This window comes from Mobula hypostoma, chromosome 12 (assembly GCF_963921235.1).
Source record: "Mobula hypostoma chromosome 12, sMobHyp1.1, whole genome shotgun sequence".
Taxonomy (NCBI): domain Eukaryota; kingdom Metazoa; phylum Chordata; class Chondrichthyes; order Myliobatiformes; family Myliobatidae; genus Mobula; species Mobula hypostoma.
In genome coordinates this window covers 29,599,493-29,616,391 of record NC_086108.1, presented here as the reverse complement: position 1 = coordinate 29,616,391, position 16,899 = coordinate 29,599,493, and the positions used below count along the sequence as shown (strand labels likewise).

General features: G+C 46.1%; 1 protein-coding gene across 1 annotated transcript in view; it reads right to left on the bottom strand.

Annotated features, from left to right (window-relative positions):
* The window catches only part of LOC134354671 (procollagen galactosyltransferase 2-like), a 191,546-nt gene that overhangs the window by 42,296 nt on the left and 132,351 nt on the right, over positions 1 to 16,899 (bottom strand). Inside the window, exon 5 of the mRNA XM_063063769.1 lies at positions 12,971 to 13,175. Within this exon, the coding sequence (XP_062919839.1) occupies positions 12,971 to 13,175 (205 nt within the window). The remainder of the gene's footprint in view (positions 1 to 12,970; positions 13,176 to 16,899) is intronic.

Sequence of the window (16,899 nt, the reverse complement as noted above, 5' to 3'; positions counted from 1 at the left end):
CCACTCAAGGAACTGGAAAGGAATGATATGGAGGGCAGTTGTTTTCAAGTGTAGAAGAATCAAACATTTTTTCTTTTGAGGAGTGAATATGGTGGATTTGAAAAGAAGAATAAATCTATTTAATCATCTCAGTTTGCTGAGTTTACCTGGAGTTCAAGAAGAGAAGTTGTGCAGCCAACAGAGTAGTGAAGGAAAATGTTTGGAGACCAAATTATAAAATTCCTGATGAGGTTGAAACTAGAGAAACATGCAACTGAAGGGGTTGAGAATGGGAGAGTGGGGTTCCCAGGACATCAGCCCAGTGGGCAAGGGGGAGGAAGGGAAGCAACAGAGGTGGCTGGCTGAAATGACATGGATCTTGAGGATAGAGGCAGCCATGATCTCTCCTCATTTGTTGTTCCGGAGTGGAGAAGGCTTCAAGGAGATGGTTTGTCCTGAAGAACTGAAGCCAAGATCATCACTCCAGGATGGTGCTGGAAAGGAGAGCAGTTTTGAGAAAGGAGAACAGAGTGTAATATTTTTATGTGGTCCAGCCAAATCTAACATTGAATGGATAAAGTAGATGCCTGCTATCAATATCCAGATCTGTACTCATTGGATTTGAGGCACTGGTGGAAAGCCATACCATAGAGAACAACGCAGGGTGAGTGACAATATTGGCTTTAATGAGAGTCAGGTATAATGTCTCTAACATCGTGAGATTTGTTGTTATGTGACAGCAGTACATCGCAGTACGTAATAATAAAACCTGTAAATTATAGTAAATATATATATAAAAGTTAAATTAAATAAATAGTGAAAAAAGAGGGGAAAGAAGTAGTGAGGTAGTGTTCATTGGTTCAATGTCTATTCAGAAATCTGGTGCCAGAGGGGAAGAGACTATTCCTGAATTGTTGAGTGTGTGCCTTCAGTCTCCTGTACTTCCTCCCTGATTGTAGCAGTGAGAACAAGGCATGACCTAGGTGATGGGGGTCCGTAATGATGGACGGCCTGGATGCTGGGCAGGCTAGTGCCCACGATGGAGCTGAGTTCACAACTTTCTGCAGCTTATTTTGATCCTGTGCAGTGGCCTCTCCAAACCAGATGGTGATGCAGCCAGTTAGAATGCACTCCATGGTGTATCTGCAGAAATATGTGAGTGTCCTTGGTGACAAGCCAAATCCCCTCTAACTCCTCAAACTCAAAATGGGGTGTAGGCTAGCAGAAGTCAGGTTGATTGACAAGACCAGTAGCTGCAGAGAGTTTATGATGAAAGCGGTTCAATACACTGAGTAGCTGTGAATAGAAATACCAGCTAAGTGACTATGTGATGTATTCTGCATCAAAGATTTATCTCAATTGAAGAGGTATTTCTGTTCCTTAGGATCTGTTTTGGGAGAGATGATCTTTTTTATTCCTTCTCATTGAATCTATTTTCTGTTGGTTGCAAACAAAAGAAAATCTTCAGATGCTGGAAATTCAAGTAACACACGCAAAATGCTGGAGGAACTCAGCAGGCCAGGCAATATCTATGGAAAGGAGTACAGTCGATGCTTCAGGCTGAGACCCTTCAGCAGGACTGAAGAGAAAAAGACGAGGCGTCAGAGTAACAGGATGGGGGATGGAGAAAAGAGGATGGAGAAAAACAGCGTGATATCACCTTGTGTTTCTCTCTCTGCTCCCCCTACCCTTTTACTCCGACTCCTCGTCTTTTCTCTCCAGTCCTGCTGAAGGGTCTCAGCCCGAAACGTCGACTGTACTCTTTTCCATAGATGCTCCTAGCTTGCTTAGTTCCTCCAACATTTTGCGTGTGTTACGTCTGTTGGTTGTGTCCTTTTTCAGGAAAAAAAATGGTTCTGGACTTCCTTTCACCAATTAAATTAAATGATTATACAAGATTTGAACAAAAAAAGGCATTGCAGAAAAGTATCAGCTCATAGATACAACAGCAATGTCCATCAATGATAAATTTTTAATGTATTCAAGGGAGGCCAAAACAATTGCACCGTGTTAAGTGTTTTAAGATCTCTGATTACTTCCATATCACATACTATTCCCCAGGGAGAGTGATTTTCTTTGGTACCCTATCATGATCTACGAATTAATAAGGAGAGCAGGTGCCCAAGGTCCACAGTCTTAGTTACTGCTTCATGATCTAATGAGAAACGGCTGTTGGCAATGGATTAATGTCTTTAGTTCCTCAGAATTTACTGTTTATATTAAGCTTGCACGACTTTAGTGTGTTTGCTCCAAAGGAGAATTCCCAATAGACCTTCACTTAAATTTTACCAAGTCCCATGGAAAAACAATTCCCTAGAACTCTTGCAACAAAATTTGTACACATTTGCAATGCATCCAATGTACACAGCCTAACTCTTGGGAGACGTCGTACAGGAATTCCTGAAGGTTAACTGAAAGGTTAATCGGAGGTGAAGAAGGTAAGTGCAATGTTAGCATGCATTTCAAAAAGACTAGAATATAAAAGTGGGGATGTAACGCAGAGGCTCTATAAGACATCACTCAGACAGCACTTGAAGTATGGTGAGCAGTTTTGGGCACCTTATCCGAGAAAGGATGCGCTGCTTTGGAGAGGATCCAGAGCAGATTCACAAGAATAAATTGCTAATGACAGGGTAAATGAGTGAAGAGCTTTTGGTGGTTCTGCACCTGTACTCACTGAGTTTTGAAGAATAAAGGAGGATCTCATTGAAAGCTATCGAATATTGAAAGGCTCAGATTGAGTGAATGTGGAGGGGATGTTTCCTTTCGTGGCAAAGTAAAAGACCAGAGGGCACAGCCTCAGAGTAGGACATCCCGTTAGAACAGATGATGAATTTCTTAAGCCAGGGGATGATGAAACTGCAATTCATTGCCACAGATAGCTGTGGAGGCCAAGACATTGGTATATTTAAATATGAGGTTGATAAGTTCTTTAATGAGTAAGGATGTCAAAGGTTAAAGGAAGAAGGCAGGAAAATGGAGTTGAGAGGGATAACAAATGGAGGGTCGAATGGCCTAATTCTGATGCTATGTCTCATGGTGTTAAGCTCAGCATTAATACCATACCATCATCCAGTCAAAACAAGTCAGGAAAGTTGCACTTACCCCCTGCTCTACTCGCTCTACACCACAGGGATGTGTACTTACCCCCCCCCCCACTCGCTCTACACCACAGGGATGTGTACTTACCCCCCCCCCACTCGCTCTACACCACAGGGATGTGTACTTACCCCCCCCCACTCGCTCTACACCACAGGGATGTGTACTTACCCCCCCCCACTCGCTCTACACCACAGGGATGTGTACTTACCCCCTGCTCTACTCGCTTTACACCACAGGGATGTGTACTTACCCCCCCCCCACTCGCTCTACACCACAGGGATGTGCACTTACCCCCCCCCACTCGCTCTACACCACAGGGATTTTTACTTACCCCCCCCCAACTCGCTTTACACCACAGGGATGTGTACTTACCCCCCCCCAACTCGCTTTACACCACAGGGATGTGTACTTACCCCCCCCCCACTCGCTCTACACCACAGGGATGTGTACTTACCCCCTGCTCTACTCGCTCTACACCACAGGGATGTGTACTTACCCCCCCCCCACTCGCTCTACACCACAGGGATGTGTACTTACCCCCCCCCCCAACTCGCTTTACACCACAGGGATGTGTACTTACCCCCCCCCCAACTCGCTTTACACCACAGGGATGTGTAATTACCCCCCCCCCACTCGCTCTACACCACAGGGATGTGTAATTACCCCCCCCCCACTCGCTCTACACCACAGGGATGTGTAATTACCCCCTGCTCTACTCGCTCTACACCACAGGGATGTGTACTTACCCCCCCCCAACTCGCTCTACACCACAGGGATGTGTACTTACCCCCCCCCCCAACTCGCTTTACACCACAGGGATGTGTACTTACCCCCCCCAACTCGCTCTACACCACAGGGATGTGTACTTACCCCCCCCCCAACTCGCTTTACACCACAGGGATGTGTAATTACCCCCTGCTCTACTCGCTTTACACCACAGGGATGTGTACTTACCCCCCCCCCAACTCGCTTTACACCACAGGGATGTGTACTTACCCCTGCTCTACTCGCTTTACACCACAGGGATGTGTACTTACCCCCCCCCCCTACTAGATTTACACCAGAGGTATGTGTACTTACCCCCCCCCACTCGCTCTACACCACAGGGATGTGTACTTACCCCCCCCCACTCGCTCTACACCACAGGGATGTGTAATTACCCCCTGCTCTACTCGCTTTACACCACAGGGATGTGTACTTACCCCCCCCCACTCGCTCTACACCACAGGGATGTGTACTTACCCCCCCCCACTCGCTCTACACCACAGGGATGTGTACTTACCCCCTGCTCTACTCGCTCTACACCACAGGGATGTGTACTTACCCCCCCCCACTCGCTCTACACCACAGGGATGTGTACTTACCCCCTGCTCTACTCGCTCTACACCACAGGGATGTGTACTTACCCCCCCCCAACTCGCTTTACACCACAGGGATGTGTACTTACCCCCCCCCAACTCGCTCTACACCACAGGGATGTGTACTTACCCCCCCCCCCAACTCGCTTTACACCACAGGGATGTGTACTTACCCCCCCCCAACTCGCTTTACACCACAGGGATGTGTACTTACCCCCCCCCACTCGCTCTACACCACAGGGATGTGTACTTACCCCCCCCCCCAACTCGCTTTACACCACAGGGATGTGTACTTACCCCCCCCCCAACTCGCTTTACACCACAGGGATGTGTACTTACCCCCCCCCACTCGCTCTACACCACAGGGATGTGTACTTACCCCTGCTCTACTCGCTCTACACCACAGGGATGTGTACTTACCCCCCCCCCACTCGCTCTACACCACAGGGATGTGTACTTACCCCCCCCCCACTCGCTCTACACCACAGGGATGTGTACTTACCCCCTGCTCTACTCGCTCTACACCACAGGGATGTGTACTTACCCCCCCCCCACTCGCTCTACACCACAGGGATGTGTACTTACCCCCTGCTCTACTCGCTCTACACCACAGGGATGTGTACTTACCCCCCCCCAACTCGCTTTACACCACAGGGATGTGTACTTACCCCCCCCCAACTCGCTCTACACCACAGGGATGTGTACTTACCCCCCCCCCAACTCGCTTTACACCACAGGGATGTGTACTTACCCCCCCCCAACTCGCTCTACACCACAGGGATGTGTACTTACCCCCCCCCCACTCGCTCTACACCACAGGGATGTGTACTTACCCCCCCCCCACTCGCTCTACACCACAGGGATGTGTACTTACCCCCTGCTCTACTCACTCTACACCACAGGGATGTGTACTTACCCCCCCCCAACTCGCTCTACACCACAGGGATGTGTACTTACCCCCCCCCAACTCGCTTTACACCACAGGGATGTGTACTTACCCCCTGCTCTACTCGCTCTACACCACAGGGATGTGTACTTACCCCCCCCCCTCACTTTACACCACAGGGATGTGTACTTACCCCTGCTCTAGTCGCTCTACACCACAGGGATGTGTAGTTACCTCCCCCCCCCACTCGCTCTACACCACAGGGATGTGTACTTACCCCTGCTCTAGTCGCTCTACACCACAGGGATGTGTACTTACCCCCTGCTCTACTCACTCTACACCACAGGGATGTGTACTTACCCTCTGCCTCTCGCTTTACACCACAGGGATGTGTACTTACCCCCCCCCTCACTTTACACCACAGGGATGTGTACTTACCCCCCCCCTCACTTTACACCACAGGGATGTGTACTTACCCCTGCTCTAGTCGCTCTACACCACAGGGATGTGTAGTTACCTCCCCCCCCCACTCGCTCTACACCACAGGGATGTGTACTTACCCCTGCTCTAGTCGCTCTACACCACAGGGATGTGTACTTACCCCCTGCTCTACTCGCTCTACACCACAGGGATGTGTACTTACCCCCCCCCTCACTTTACACCACAGGGATGTGTACTTACCCCCCCCCTCACTTTACACCACAGGGATGTGTACTTACCCCCTGCTCTACTCGCTCTACACCACAGGGATGTGTACTTACCCTCTGCCTCTCGCTTTACACCACAGGGATGTGTACTTACCCCCCCCCCTCACTTTACACCACAGGGATGTGTACTTACCCCCCCCCTCACTTTACACCACAGGGATGTGTACTTACCCCTGCTCTAGTCGCTCTACACCACAGGGATGTGTAGTTACCTCCCCCCCCCACTCGCTCTACACCACAGGGATGTGTACTTACCCCCCCCCTCACTTTACACCACAGGGATGTGTACTTACCCCTGCTCTAGTCGCTCTACACCACAGGGATGTGTAGTTACCTCCCCCCCCCACTCGCTCTACACCACAGGGATGTGTACTTACCCCCCCCCACTCGCTCTACACCACAGGGATGTGTACTTACCCCCCCCCACTCGCTCTACACCACAGGGATGTGTACTTACCCCCTGCTCTACTCACTCTACACCACAGGGATGTGTACTTACCCTCTGCCTCTCGCTTTACACCACAGGGATGTGTACTTACCCCCCCCCTCACTTTACACCACAGGGATGTGTACTTACCCCCCCCCTCACTTTACACCACAGGGATGTGTACTTACCCTCTGCCTCTCGCTTTACACCACAGGGATGTGTACTTACCCCCCCCCTCACTTTACACCACAGGGATGTGTAATTACCCCTGCTCTACTCACTCTACACCACAGGGATGTGTACTTACCCCCTGCCTCTCGCTTTACACCACAGGGATGTGTACTTACCCCCCCCCCCTCACTTTACACCACAGGGATGTGTACTTACCCCCCCCCCTCACTTTACACCACAGGGATGTGTAATTACCCCTGCTCTACTCGCTCTACACCACAGGGATGTGTAGTTACCTTCCCCCCCTCACTTTACACCACAGGGATGTGTACTTACCCCCCCCCCTCACTTTACACCACAGGGATGTGTAATTACCCCTGCTCTACTCGCTCTACACCACAGGGATGTGTAGTTACCTTCCCCTCCCCCCCACTCGCTCTACACCACAGGGATGTGTACTTACCTGCCCCCCACCCCACTTTACACCACATACAAAAGGTAGTGGATTTGGCTCAGTACATCATGGGTAAAACCCTCCCAACCACTGAGCGCATCCATCATCAAAGACCTTCACCAACCAGGCCATGCTCTTTTCTCACTGCTGCTATCAGGTAGAAGGTACAGGTCTCACACTACCTGGTTCAAGAACAGTTACTATCCCTCAACCACCATGACCTTGAACAAAAAGGGTAACTACACTCATTCTACTTTTGGTGTTCCCACAACCAATGGTCTCACTTTAAGGACGCTTTATCTTGTTACTTCATGGTCATTATTTATTGCTATTTATTTATAATCGCATTTGCACAGTTTGCTGTCTATTGATCCTGTTTAAAGTGTGACGGGGGTCCTGAATTTATACAGAGAGTTTCACAACCCGTACGGCACGGCGGGAACACTATGTACACGAGGGCCACCGGGAGAACAAACGGAACTAGACCCCCCCCCCCCATGATATCCTAATTAGTATTAACTTACTTTTAATTATGCTCATATTACAACAGACATGTTGTTTTGAAGAGAGAGAGAGACAAAGACTAACTGTGTCACGATGGCGGGGGCGTGGGGTGGACCCAAATGCAAGACACATCTTGTGAGGTTACTTAGATTTAGTTTATTGTTCGATACCAGGAGAGCAAGGCAGGAGCAGGAATAGCGACTGAACAAGGACTCAGGACTACGACTAGGCTGGGACAAGGGTTGAGCTTGGACTCGGAATCGGCTCCCAGAACTAGAGGAGACATGAAGAGGCTAGGGTATGGACTCCGAGCCCGAGACTGGGCAAGGACCCAGTACCCGGGTCTTGCCTCGGGTTCAGACCCCAGAACCAGACAAGGACATGACATGGGCTAGGGAGAGGAGGAACATGGGAACACAGAGCCTCGGTCTCGGGAGAGCAGGTACATGGAACCATAGACACATACACAGAACACAGAGTCGGGACCCCTCCTTGGGTACAGGACATAGGGCCGGCACTCACACACAGAACAGAGAGCCAGGACCCCTCCTTGGGTACAGGACATAGGGCCGGGACTCATGACCCTCCGCGAGGCAACAGCAAGACGGCCTGATTTACCTCACAGAGGCGAGGACAAGACATGACAAGACGTGACCCCCCACGGGGTAACAGCAAGACAGCCTGACTTACCCCACGGAGGCGAGGACAAGACAAGACAAGACAAGACAAATACGAATGAACACCAGACAGTACCTATCTAGCTCCGGTGATGGAACTAGACTGAAGTGCAGGTGAGGGCTGCAGACGAGGGTTAGAGGCGAGAGGGGCAGAGAAGGGATTCAGACAAGGGGGTAGGACAGGAATCACAGACCGCCAGGGACAGGACTTGACATGGTACTTGAATGCCGCCAGGGCCGGAACTTGACACGGTACTTGAACGCTGCCAGGGCCGTAACTTGACGTGATACTTGAACGCCACGAGGACCATGACTTGATGTCGTACTTGAACGCCACCAGGGCCAGGACTTGGACGTGGTACTTGAACGCCGCCAGGGCCAGGACGTGGACGTGGTACTTGGATGCCGCCAGAGCCAGGACGTGGTGCTTGGAACCTCCGGGTAGTGGTGAGCTCTCGACTCGGCCCGGGAACAGTAGACAGCGGCTCTTGATTCTCTCTGGCGGGTTAACTGACGGACCCACCTTGATGAGGAAACTTTGCAGGCTCGCTTCGGTGAGGTAACTGGACAGGGTTGCTCCGGTGAGGAAAGGCGAATTACCAGCACTTGCTTCGAGCGGAGTCAAGGCTTGCTCCGGCCAGATGACATTGGCACGCCGTGACTTTGCAGACTTTGCAGATGCTCCCGCCCCGAACGGATGAAAGCCGGAGACTATAAACTACCAGTTCAGCCGAGTGTTAATTGCCTCTAATCACCAAAGTCGAGGGACACAGGAAAATAGGGAATCAGCGGGTCCGGATCGTAACATAAACAAGCTAAATTTAAAGGGACCCCGATCCGGACCATGACAAACTGTTGGACTGTCACTTTAAGGCACAAGGAAGAACTGGCTAACTTTTGGATTTCTGCTGAGTTGGAGAGAGAGATGGCACCAAGCAGCTATGATGACCGAAGGCGGTGTTATTTGATGGACACTCGATGTTTTGATTTTCGGCAGCGTGTTGATACTTCCCAAGGACATGGCATGCTTGTACATTTCTTACACAGACAAAGGAAGGAGGAGTTATTTGAGCGTCAGTTGGTGCTCAGCATGGGAAGATAAAATAGGAGGTCAGATGATAGACCTCAGACACATGTTTTGGACACTGAATGAGCTTTGTTGTGCCCGCAGAAAAAGTGGGTTTTGGAGGATTGATCAGTCGCTCTTGCAGTGAAAAGGAAAGGGGTTGACTGGTGGGAAGTTGTTCATGTGTCCACCCTCGCCTGGGTGATAGCTCCACCAAAGAAAACCAATCCCCTTAGTTGTGGTCACAGTCGGTGACTTTTAAAAGATTTCGGAGGACAACGAGAAGATCGATGGCGTCAGCTCACCTGAAGACTCAAATCTCTCACTCTCTCTCTCTCTCTCCATCACTACTCAACTCAATACCACGAACTGAATTGAACTGAACTTTACTCATCATCGTAAGACTGTATCTTTTTACTCCTAGACTTGAAGAAGCTTGATTTTCACATATATTTACACACTTACTGATATACTTACTTATATATATAATCATTGCTAACCTGTTTGATTTATCTACATTTATATTACTGTGTTGCATAGTTACTAATAACTATTACTAGTTAATAGCAATACTGGACTCCAAAGTGTTTTCTATTTCTGCTGCTTCTTTATTCCCATCACGGGGTACTTGACCACAGTTACTGTTCTATAGATTTACTAAGTATGCACGCAGAAAAAGAATCTCAGGGTTGTATTGGTGACATATATGTACTCCGATAAATAATTATACTTTGAACTTTGAACATATGGTCTTATGTTCCAACAATTTTCATAAAATAATCACAAAATTCACTCAAAATCTAAACCTTTGAACATCGTTGTTCTTGGTCAAGATAGGAGAGATGTTTACTCACAAAGTTCACCTCTAATAAAACATCCTGAACTTCAACTATTCATACAGTTTACTTATTATCCTTACACATCTACAAACACGCTAGAATGTACTCTAGAAAAAGGATCTTTGGCTCCATCAATAAGAGCATGGCACATAAAAGAAAGCTGATCTACACCCTCTGGAAATAACTGATGTGGTCAAAAGTGAGCATTGTGATCATTGCTCAGCACTGTTCATTGGGAAGGCCATCACATCTGGGTGAAAGTGCAATAGAGCTTTACTAGAAAGTTCTATAAGATGGAGAAGCTGGGGCTGTTCTCCTTTTAAAGGTCCAAAAGCAGATTTGAGAGAATTTGACAAATTGTTGTTTTCAGCAAATAAATGAAATTAAAATGTCCACAGTACCTAGATGGTAGAAATGAGAGGTGAATGGTGAACAAAGTGGGGCTGACGTGATGAGCAGTGGCAATGCACTGCCTAAAGGATACGGGAAACAGATTTAACAGCAATGTTCAGGAAGTATCTGGTTGATGACTTTAAGTGATTCTGTAATGGGCTAAGAACAGATATTGGAAAGCTGCGAGTAATGTTGTTACAGACTACGTGCCTTCCTGTATTGTAACATTCACAGTCTAAGCATACTGTGGATAAAGCATATCAAGACTCAGTACACCATGAACTCAGGCAAGGCTTAAGGGGAGAGTATGGAGGCAGGGATTCTGGAATTTATGCATTGATTCAGTCACTGCTGGTTAGGATGGAGCCAAAAAGTTCAGCCAATGTGCAGAACTATTTCATTATTTTTCCTGCATCCAAAAAGTACTTCTAATACTAATTTTTTAAACCAGGTTGTAAAGTCTAATTTAGCTATTTCTAGGAAGGTTTATCACAAGACATCATACCTCCTGCATTTCCTTCCCCATCATTAAATTATTTTATAGCAGGGTTTTCAAAGGAAATAAGTAAAAGAGCCTACTTCCACCTCTTGGGTTACTCACAGCAGTGTCCGAGAGAAAAGTCTCTAGTTCCAGAGGATCTCTAGACATAACTGAATAAGAGTTACGCCTTCTTAAGCAGGTATATCTGCTGTCTCCCTCTCTTCCTCTCTCCCCCACTCTCACCCGCTGCTAACAGAGGGAAGTGGAAGTGTCTTCGGTCTTCAGCAAGGTTTGATCAGCACGATTTGTGGATTGGATTCATTTTTAGAGATCTCCGCAGTTCATGTTAAATTTTTTGTCATTTTGGGTGATGCCTTTTTTAATTGCTATTTAGCACAATTTTGATCAGGGCACGTTGACACAGATTGGCTCTATGGCCTGAAGTTAATGAACAACACGATGCTAACTTGAACAGAACTGAACTACACTGAACATTTCTAGACTGTTTTTCAAGGACTTTGTGGTTTGATGTTTAATATTGTGTGTTTTTCACTCATCTTTCTGTCTTTTGCACGATTTTATTTTTGTGCTTTGGGTGTTTGATGTTTTCTTTGAACAGGTTCCATGTTGTGTCTTTGTTTCATAGCTGCCTATAGGAAACTCTGGAGTGTTTACTGCATACAACCTTTGATAATAAAAGTATATTGAATCTTTGAGATTCTTAAAAACATTCACTGCTTTTGCCTGGAAAGTAAACATTTGAGCAACTGCTCATGATAATAGCATCTCAGCCATAAGCTTACAGAGTGCTTACTCACTAGGGAAGTTCACATATAAAGATTGGACACTTGCTTGCTAGTTCTAATGAAATTTTGCCTCATAAAAGTTGCGCAATGTCATGGAAGGTGAAAAGAAACAAACTGTTCTAAATAGAAATTTAACTTGGCAGATTTCCTCAGTTTAAACATTTTCTCCTTGAAATAATTTACCATAATCATTGCTAATGAATTAAAAATGTAAGCTCTCTGCCACAAAGCTTACATGTGAGACAATTATTTAGTCAGGGCACAGCAAATACTTAAGTCAAACGTGCCAAAAAAAAAAAAGCCTGAGGTAAGATAAGTATATTTTGTTGATTATCTGAGAAAATAAATTGGTAGCTGAAGGATTTCTTCATGTTTATTTAGCACGAATAATGGAAATTACCCAAGAAGAAGATAACTGTATCGGGATACAAATTCCAGTTAAAGAATTTCTAAGTATATACTGTATATAGAAACATAGAAACATAGAAAATAGGTGCAGGAGTAGGCCATTCGGCCCTTCGAGCCTGCACCGCCATTTATTATGATCATGGCTGATCATCCAACATTCCCACATTCATGAGATTTAGCATCGAAAAGGACCTTTTACTTAATTCTCAGGATTGGCAACATAATCAAAGACTCCATCCATAAGACCATGTGTATAGGAGCAGATTTAGGCCACTCACTGGACATTCTTTCTTCACCCCTCTCCCATCAGACAGAAGATACAAAAGCCTGAAAGCAGGGACCACTAGGCTCTAGGAAAACAGCTATCCCATTGTTATTAGATTATTGAACCATCCCCTAGTACAATAAGACCTCCCAATCTGCCTTATTATGGCCTTGCACCTTAATATTTGCCAGCACTGCATTTTCTCTGCAACTGTAACACTTTAATCTGCATTGTGTTATTATTTGCGTTGTACTATCTCACTGCAAAGTTGTAATCGAATTATCTGTATAGATCACATGAAAACCTCAGTATGTGGGACAATAACCAATTTAGCAATTATCATATACATCCAATAATGGTTAATCAACAACCACAACTAACCAGTATCAAGTAGTCCTATACTCTTAGCTGCTATCTGACTGATCTGTACAAGGTGGAAACAATTACCAGACATTTTGCAGGAAAATGAGAAAACAATGATGTCATCAAATGCCCAAGTGTAGTCTGGATGAGGAGGAAAGAACGCCAGGTTTTTTGTCGCTTCCCTGCGGAGATCAATGAGGAACGTGGAATGCACCATGGGGACGGGATAACAACCCAAACGCTTCCACTCGCGGATTGGAACGTAATCAGGAGTCCGCTTGTAGTAACCCTAGACAGACAGAAAAGAACAATGAAGTGAGTGCAAAATAATGAAGTGTACATGGGTGGCTTACAAGTGTGTTCTCTGTGCAAGTTCACACTGGACTAAGGAAAGGGTCTGACCAATACAGAGCTGGGTATAGTTCTGTCTTTGCAGTTAACTCCATTTCTTATGCTTGTCTGAAGCTTTAACACCAAATTTACTGTACTGTAAAAGTGACAACAAAAATGTGTCAGTGCATACATGCACATGAAATTTAGAAACATTACTGTTGCCTGGAAGCCAGGCATAATCTGACATCTTAAAAGCAGTCCTGATTCCTAGCCCAAAGTTGCAAAGCTGCAGAGTGAAATGCTAGGGAATGAAGCTTCCTCTACCCATCATCTTGTTAACAAACGTACAGTCGCTGGAGACAGGGTTGAGGACCTCAGGCCAAGATTACTGTTTTGGAGGGAAATGAGGAATTACTGTGTTTTGTGTTTCATGGAAATATGGCTTACTCCAGACATGCCACATATGTTGGTAAGACCCAAGGGCTTCCCAATGTACCAGATGGACCAGACTGCTGATTTGAGAAGGCAAAAAGAGGGCAAGGGTCTGTGTTTCATGATAAACTCTTTGTGGTGCTTAGATGTAGCGGTTTCGTCACAATTAAGTGGTGACCATTCTGCTTACCAAGAGAGTTCTCCTCCATGATCTTGACCACAGTCTACATACCACCAAAGGCCAAAGTTAAGCAAGCACTCAAGCTATTGAGTGCCGTGATCAGCAAACTGGAGATGCTGCAATCAACCCAGTTCAATACCCGCTGCTGTCTGTAAGGAGTTTGTACATTCTCCCTGTGACTGCATGGGTTTCCACCAGTTTCCCACTACAGTCCAAAGATGTACCAGGTTAATTGGTCATTGTAAATTATCCCACAATTAGGCTAGGATTAAATTGAGAGTTGCTGGGCTGCAAGGGTCCATTCTGCACTACATCTCAATAAATAAACATCATTCAGTCTTCCCTCTGCAGAAGCCCTGGATGAACCATGAGATCCACAATCTGCTGAGGGCCAGATCAGTACCATTCAGGTCTGGCAACCAAGTTAAATACAAGAGGTCCAGGTACGACCTCTGGAAAACCATCTCACATGCGAAGTGGCAATTCCAGACAAAATCTGATCACTGAAGGATGCTCAACAGCTGTGCCAGGGCTTAAATGTTATCACCTCCTACAAAGTGAAACCAAGTAACACGGGTGGCAACAAGGGTTCACTCCCAGATGAGCTCAATGCTCACTTTGACCATCAAAACATGGAGGCACTTTCACAAATTCCCACAGCTGCCAGTGACCCTGTGATTTCAGTCTCTGACGCTGACATGAGAGCATCTTTCAGGAGGGTGAACCAAAGGAAAGCTCCAAGCCCAGAAGGTGTACCTGGCCGAGTACTAAAGACCTGTGCTGATCAACTGGCTGGAGTGTTCGTCAATATCTTTAAACTCTCGCCTCAGTAGTCTGAGGCACCCATCTGCTTCAAGCAGGCTTCAGTTTTACTGGTGCCTCAGAAGAACATGGTAACCTGCCACAATGACAATCATCCAGTAGCACTTACATCCACCGTGCCGTCGTGCTTTGAGAGGCTGGTGATGAAACATACCAACACGTGCCTGAGAAACTAATCCACTCTGATTTGCCTATCAGCACAACAGATTTACAGCAGATGCCACTTCATTGGCTGTTTATCTGAACAGTGAAGATAAATTTATCAGGATGGTCTTCATTGACTACAGTCCAGCATTCAACACCATCATCCCCTCAAAAATAATCAATAAGTTTCAAGGCCTTGGCCTCAATACCTCCTTGTGGAACTGGATCCTCAATTTCCTCACTTGCAGACCCAAGTCATTTCGGATTGGCAACATCTCCTCCACAATCTCCATCAACACAGATGCACCACAGGTTGTGTATTAGACTCCTGCTCTACTCGCTTTATTCTTTTGACTGTGAGGTTAAGCACGCCTCCAATTCCTTATTTCAGTTTGCTGATGACACTACTGTCATTGGCCAAATTAAATGTGGTGAAGAACCAACATCTAGAAGGAAGACTGAATTTCTGGCTGAGTGGTGACACAACAACCTCTTACTCAATGTCAGCAAGACCAAGGAGCTGATTATTGACTTCAGGAAGAGGAAACTAGAGGTCCATGAGCCAGTCCTCATCGGGGGATCAGAGGGGGAGAGGGTCAGCAACCTTCAATTCCTCGGTGTTGTCAAGGGAACTGTCCTGGGCCCTGGACAAAAGTGCCATTATGAAAGAACAACAGCAGCACCTCCACTTTCCTAGAAGTTTGCCAAGATTCAGCGTGTCATCTAAAACTTTGACAAACTTCTCTCGATGGTAGGACAGTATACTGAATGGTTGCAACACGGTCTGGTATGGAAACACCAATGCTGTACATACCAATGTGGAAAAGCCTACAAAAAGTACTGGATATGGCCCAGTCCTACCCAACATAGAGAACATCTACCTGGAGCGCTGTGGCAGGAAAGGACCCCCACCACCCAGACCATGCTTTCTTATTGCTGTTACGATCAGAAAGAAGGTACAGGAACCTCAGGACTCACACCAGCAGGTTCAGAAACAGTTATTACCCCTCAACCATCAGACTCTTGAACCAAAGGGGGTAACTTCACTCAACTTCAATTGCCCCATCACTGAACACTTCCCACAACCAAAGAACTCACTTTCGAGGACTCTTCATCTCATGTTCTCAATGTTTATTGCTTATTTGTTATTATTATTATTTCTTTTGTTCTCTTACTTTTGTATTTCACAGTTTGTTGCTTTTCTTTTATACATTGATCATTTGTCCATCCTGTTTGGTATGGTTTTTCAATGATTCCAGTGTGTTTCTTGTATTTACCGTGAATGCCTGCAAGAAAATTATCTCTGCGTTGTATATGATGATATAATGTACTTCAGTAATAAATTTACTTTGAATTTTGAACTTTGAAGAAAGGGTAGAGTCACAAGTTAGTGGTGCATTAATCTGCTTGTACATTTTGCCTTCTGTGTAGTAAAGAGCTCTGCAATGAAACCTACTACTGCAGGCAGCAGCTTCCCTTGGGGCAGTAAGAACAGATATTAACCAGGAACGGCACTGAGGACATCTTCTAAGGGAAATTAGTGCCAGTGCTGAGGAAGCACTGAAGAGTGGAAGTGCCATGGTTGACCCCTGGAAACTCTCTGAAAAGCTGCCTGATAGAACATAATGTTTACCAGGCACATAGTAATAATAAAACTCGCGTTTTGTTCACGTCTAACCACTAACAGCAAGGATGGCTGGGCTGTTGTGATTAAAAAGTACCTACATTTTTTATAATGCATCAACTGTTCTTGATTCTCTGCAGTTTAAAATAATCAAAGGTTATGAAATAGTGGATGGGTCTGAGCCCTCTGTGGAACGACTAACTTGCTCACTTTACTAACAGTGGAGAAATGCCTTTCACAGCACAGAGTTAACTTTATCTTTACACTTTTCAAGCACCTCAACTCCCATCTAGCGCAGACTCAAAGAAGGAATGGGTTACTGTGCGTATTGTTTTAGATGAAATGAGCTTGCACGGTGAACGAGTGAAATTGATCTATAGTGACTACAATGAAAAATGGATTTGAAAGGGAATAAGGGTGGCTGGTGGAAGAAATTAAAGGATTATAAGTGGGTACTTAAGATGAGGAAGAGATGAT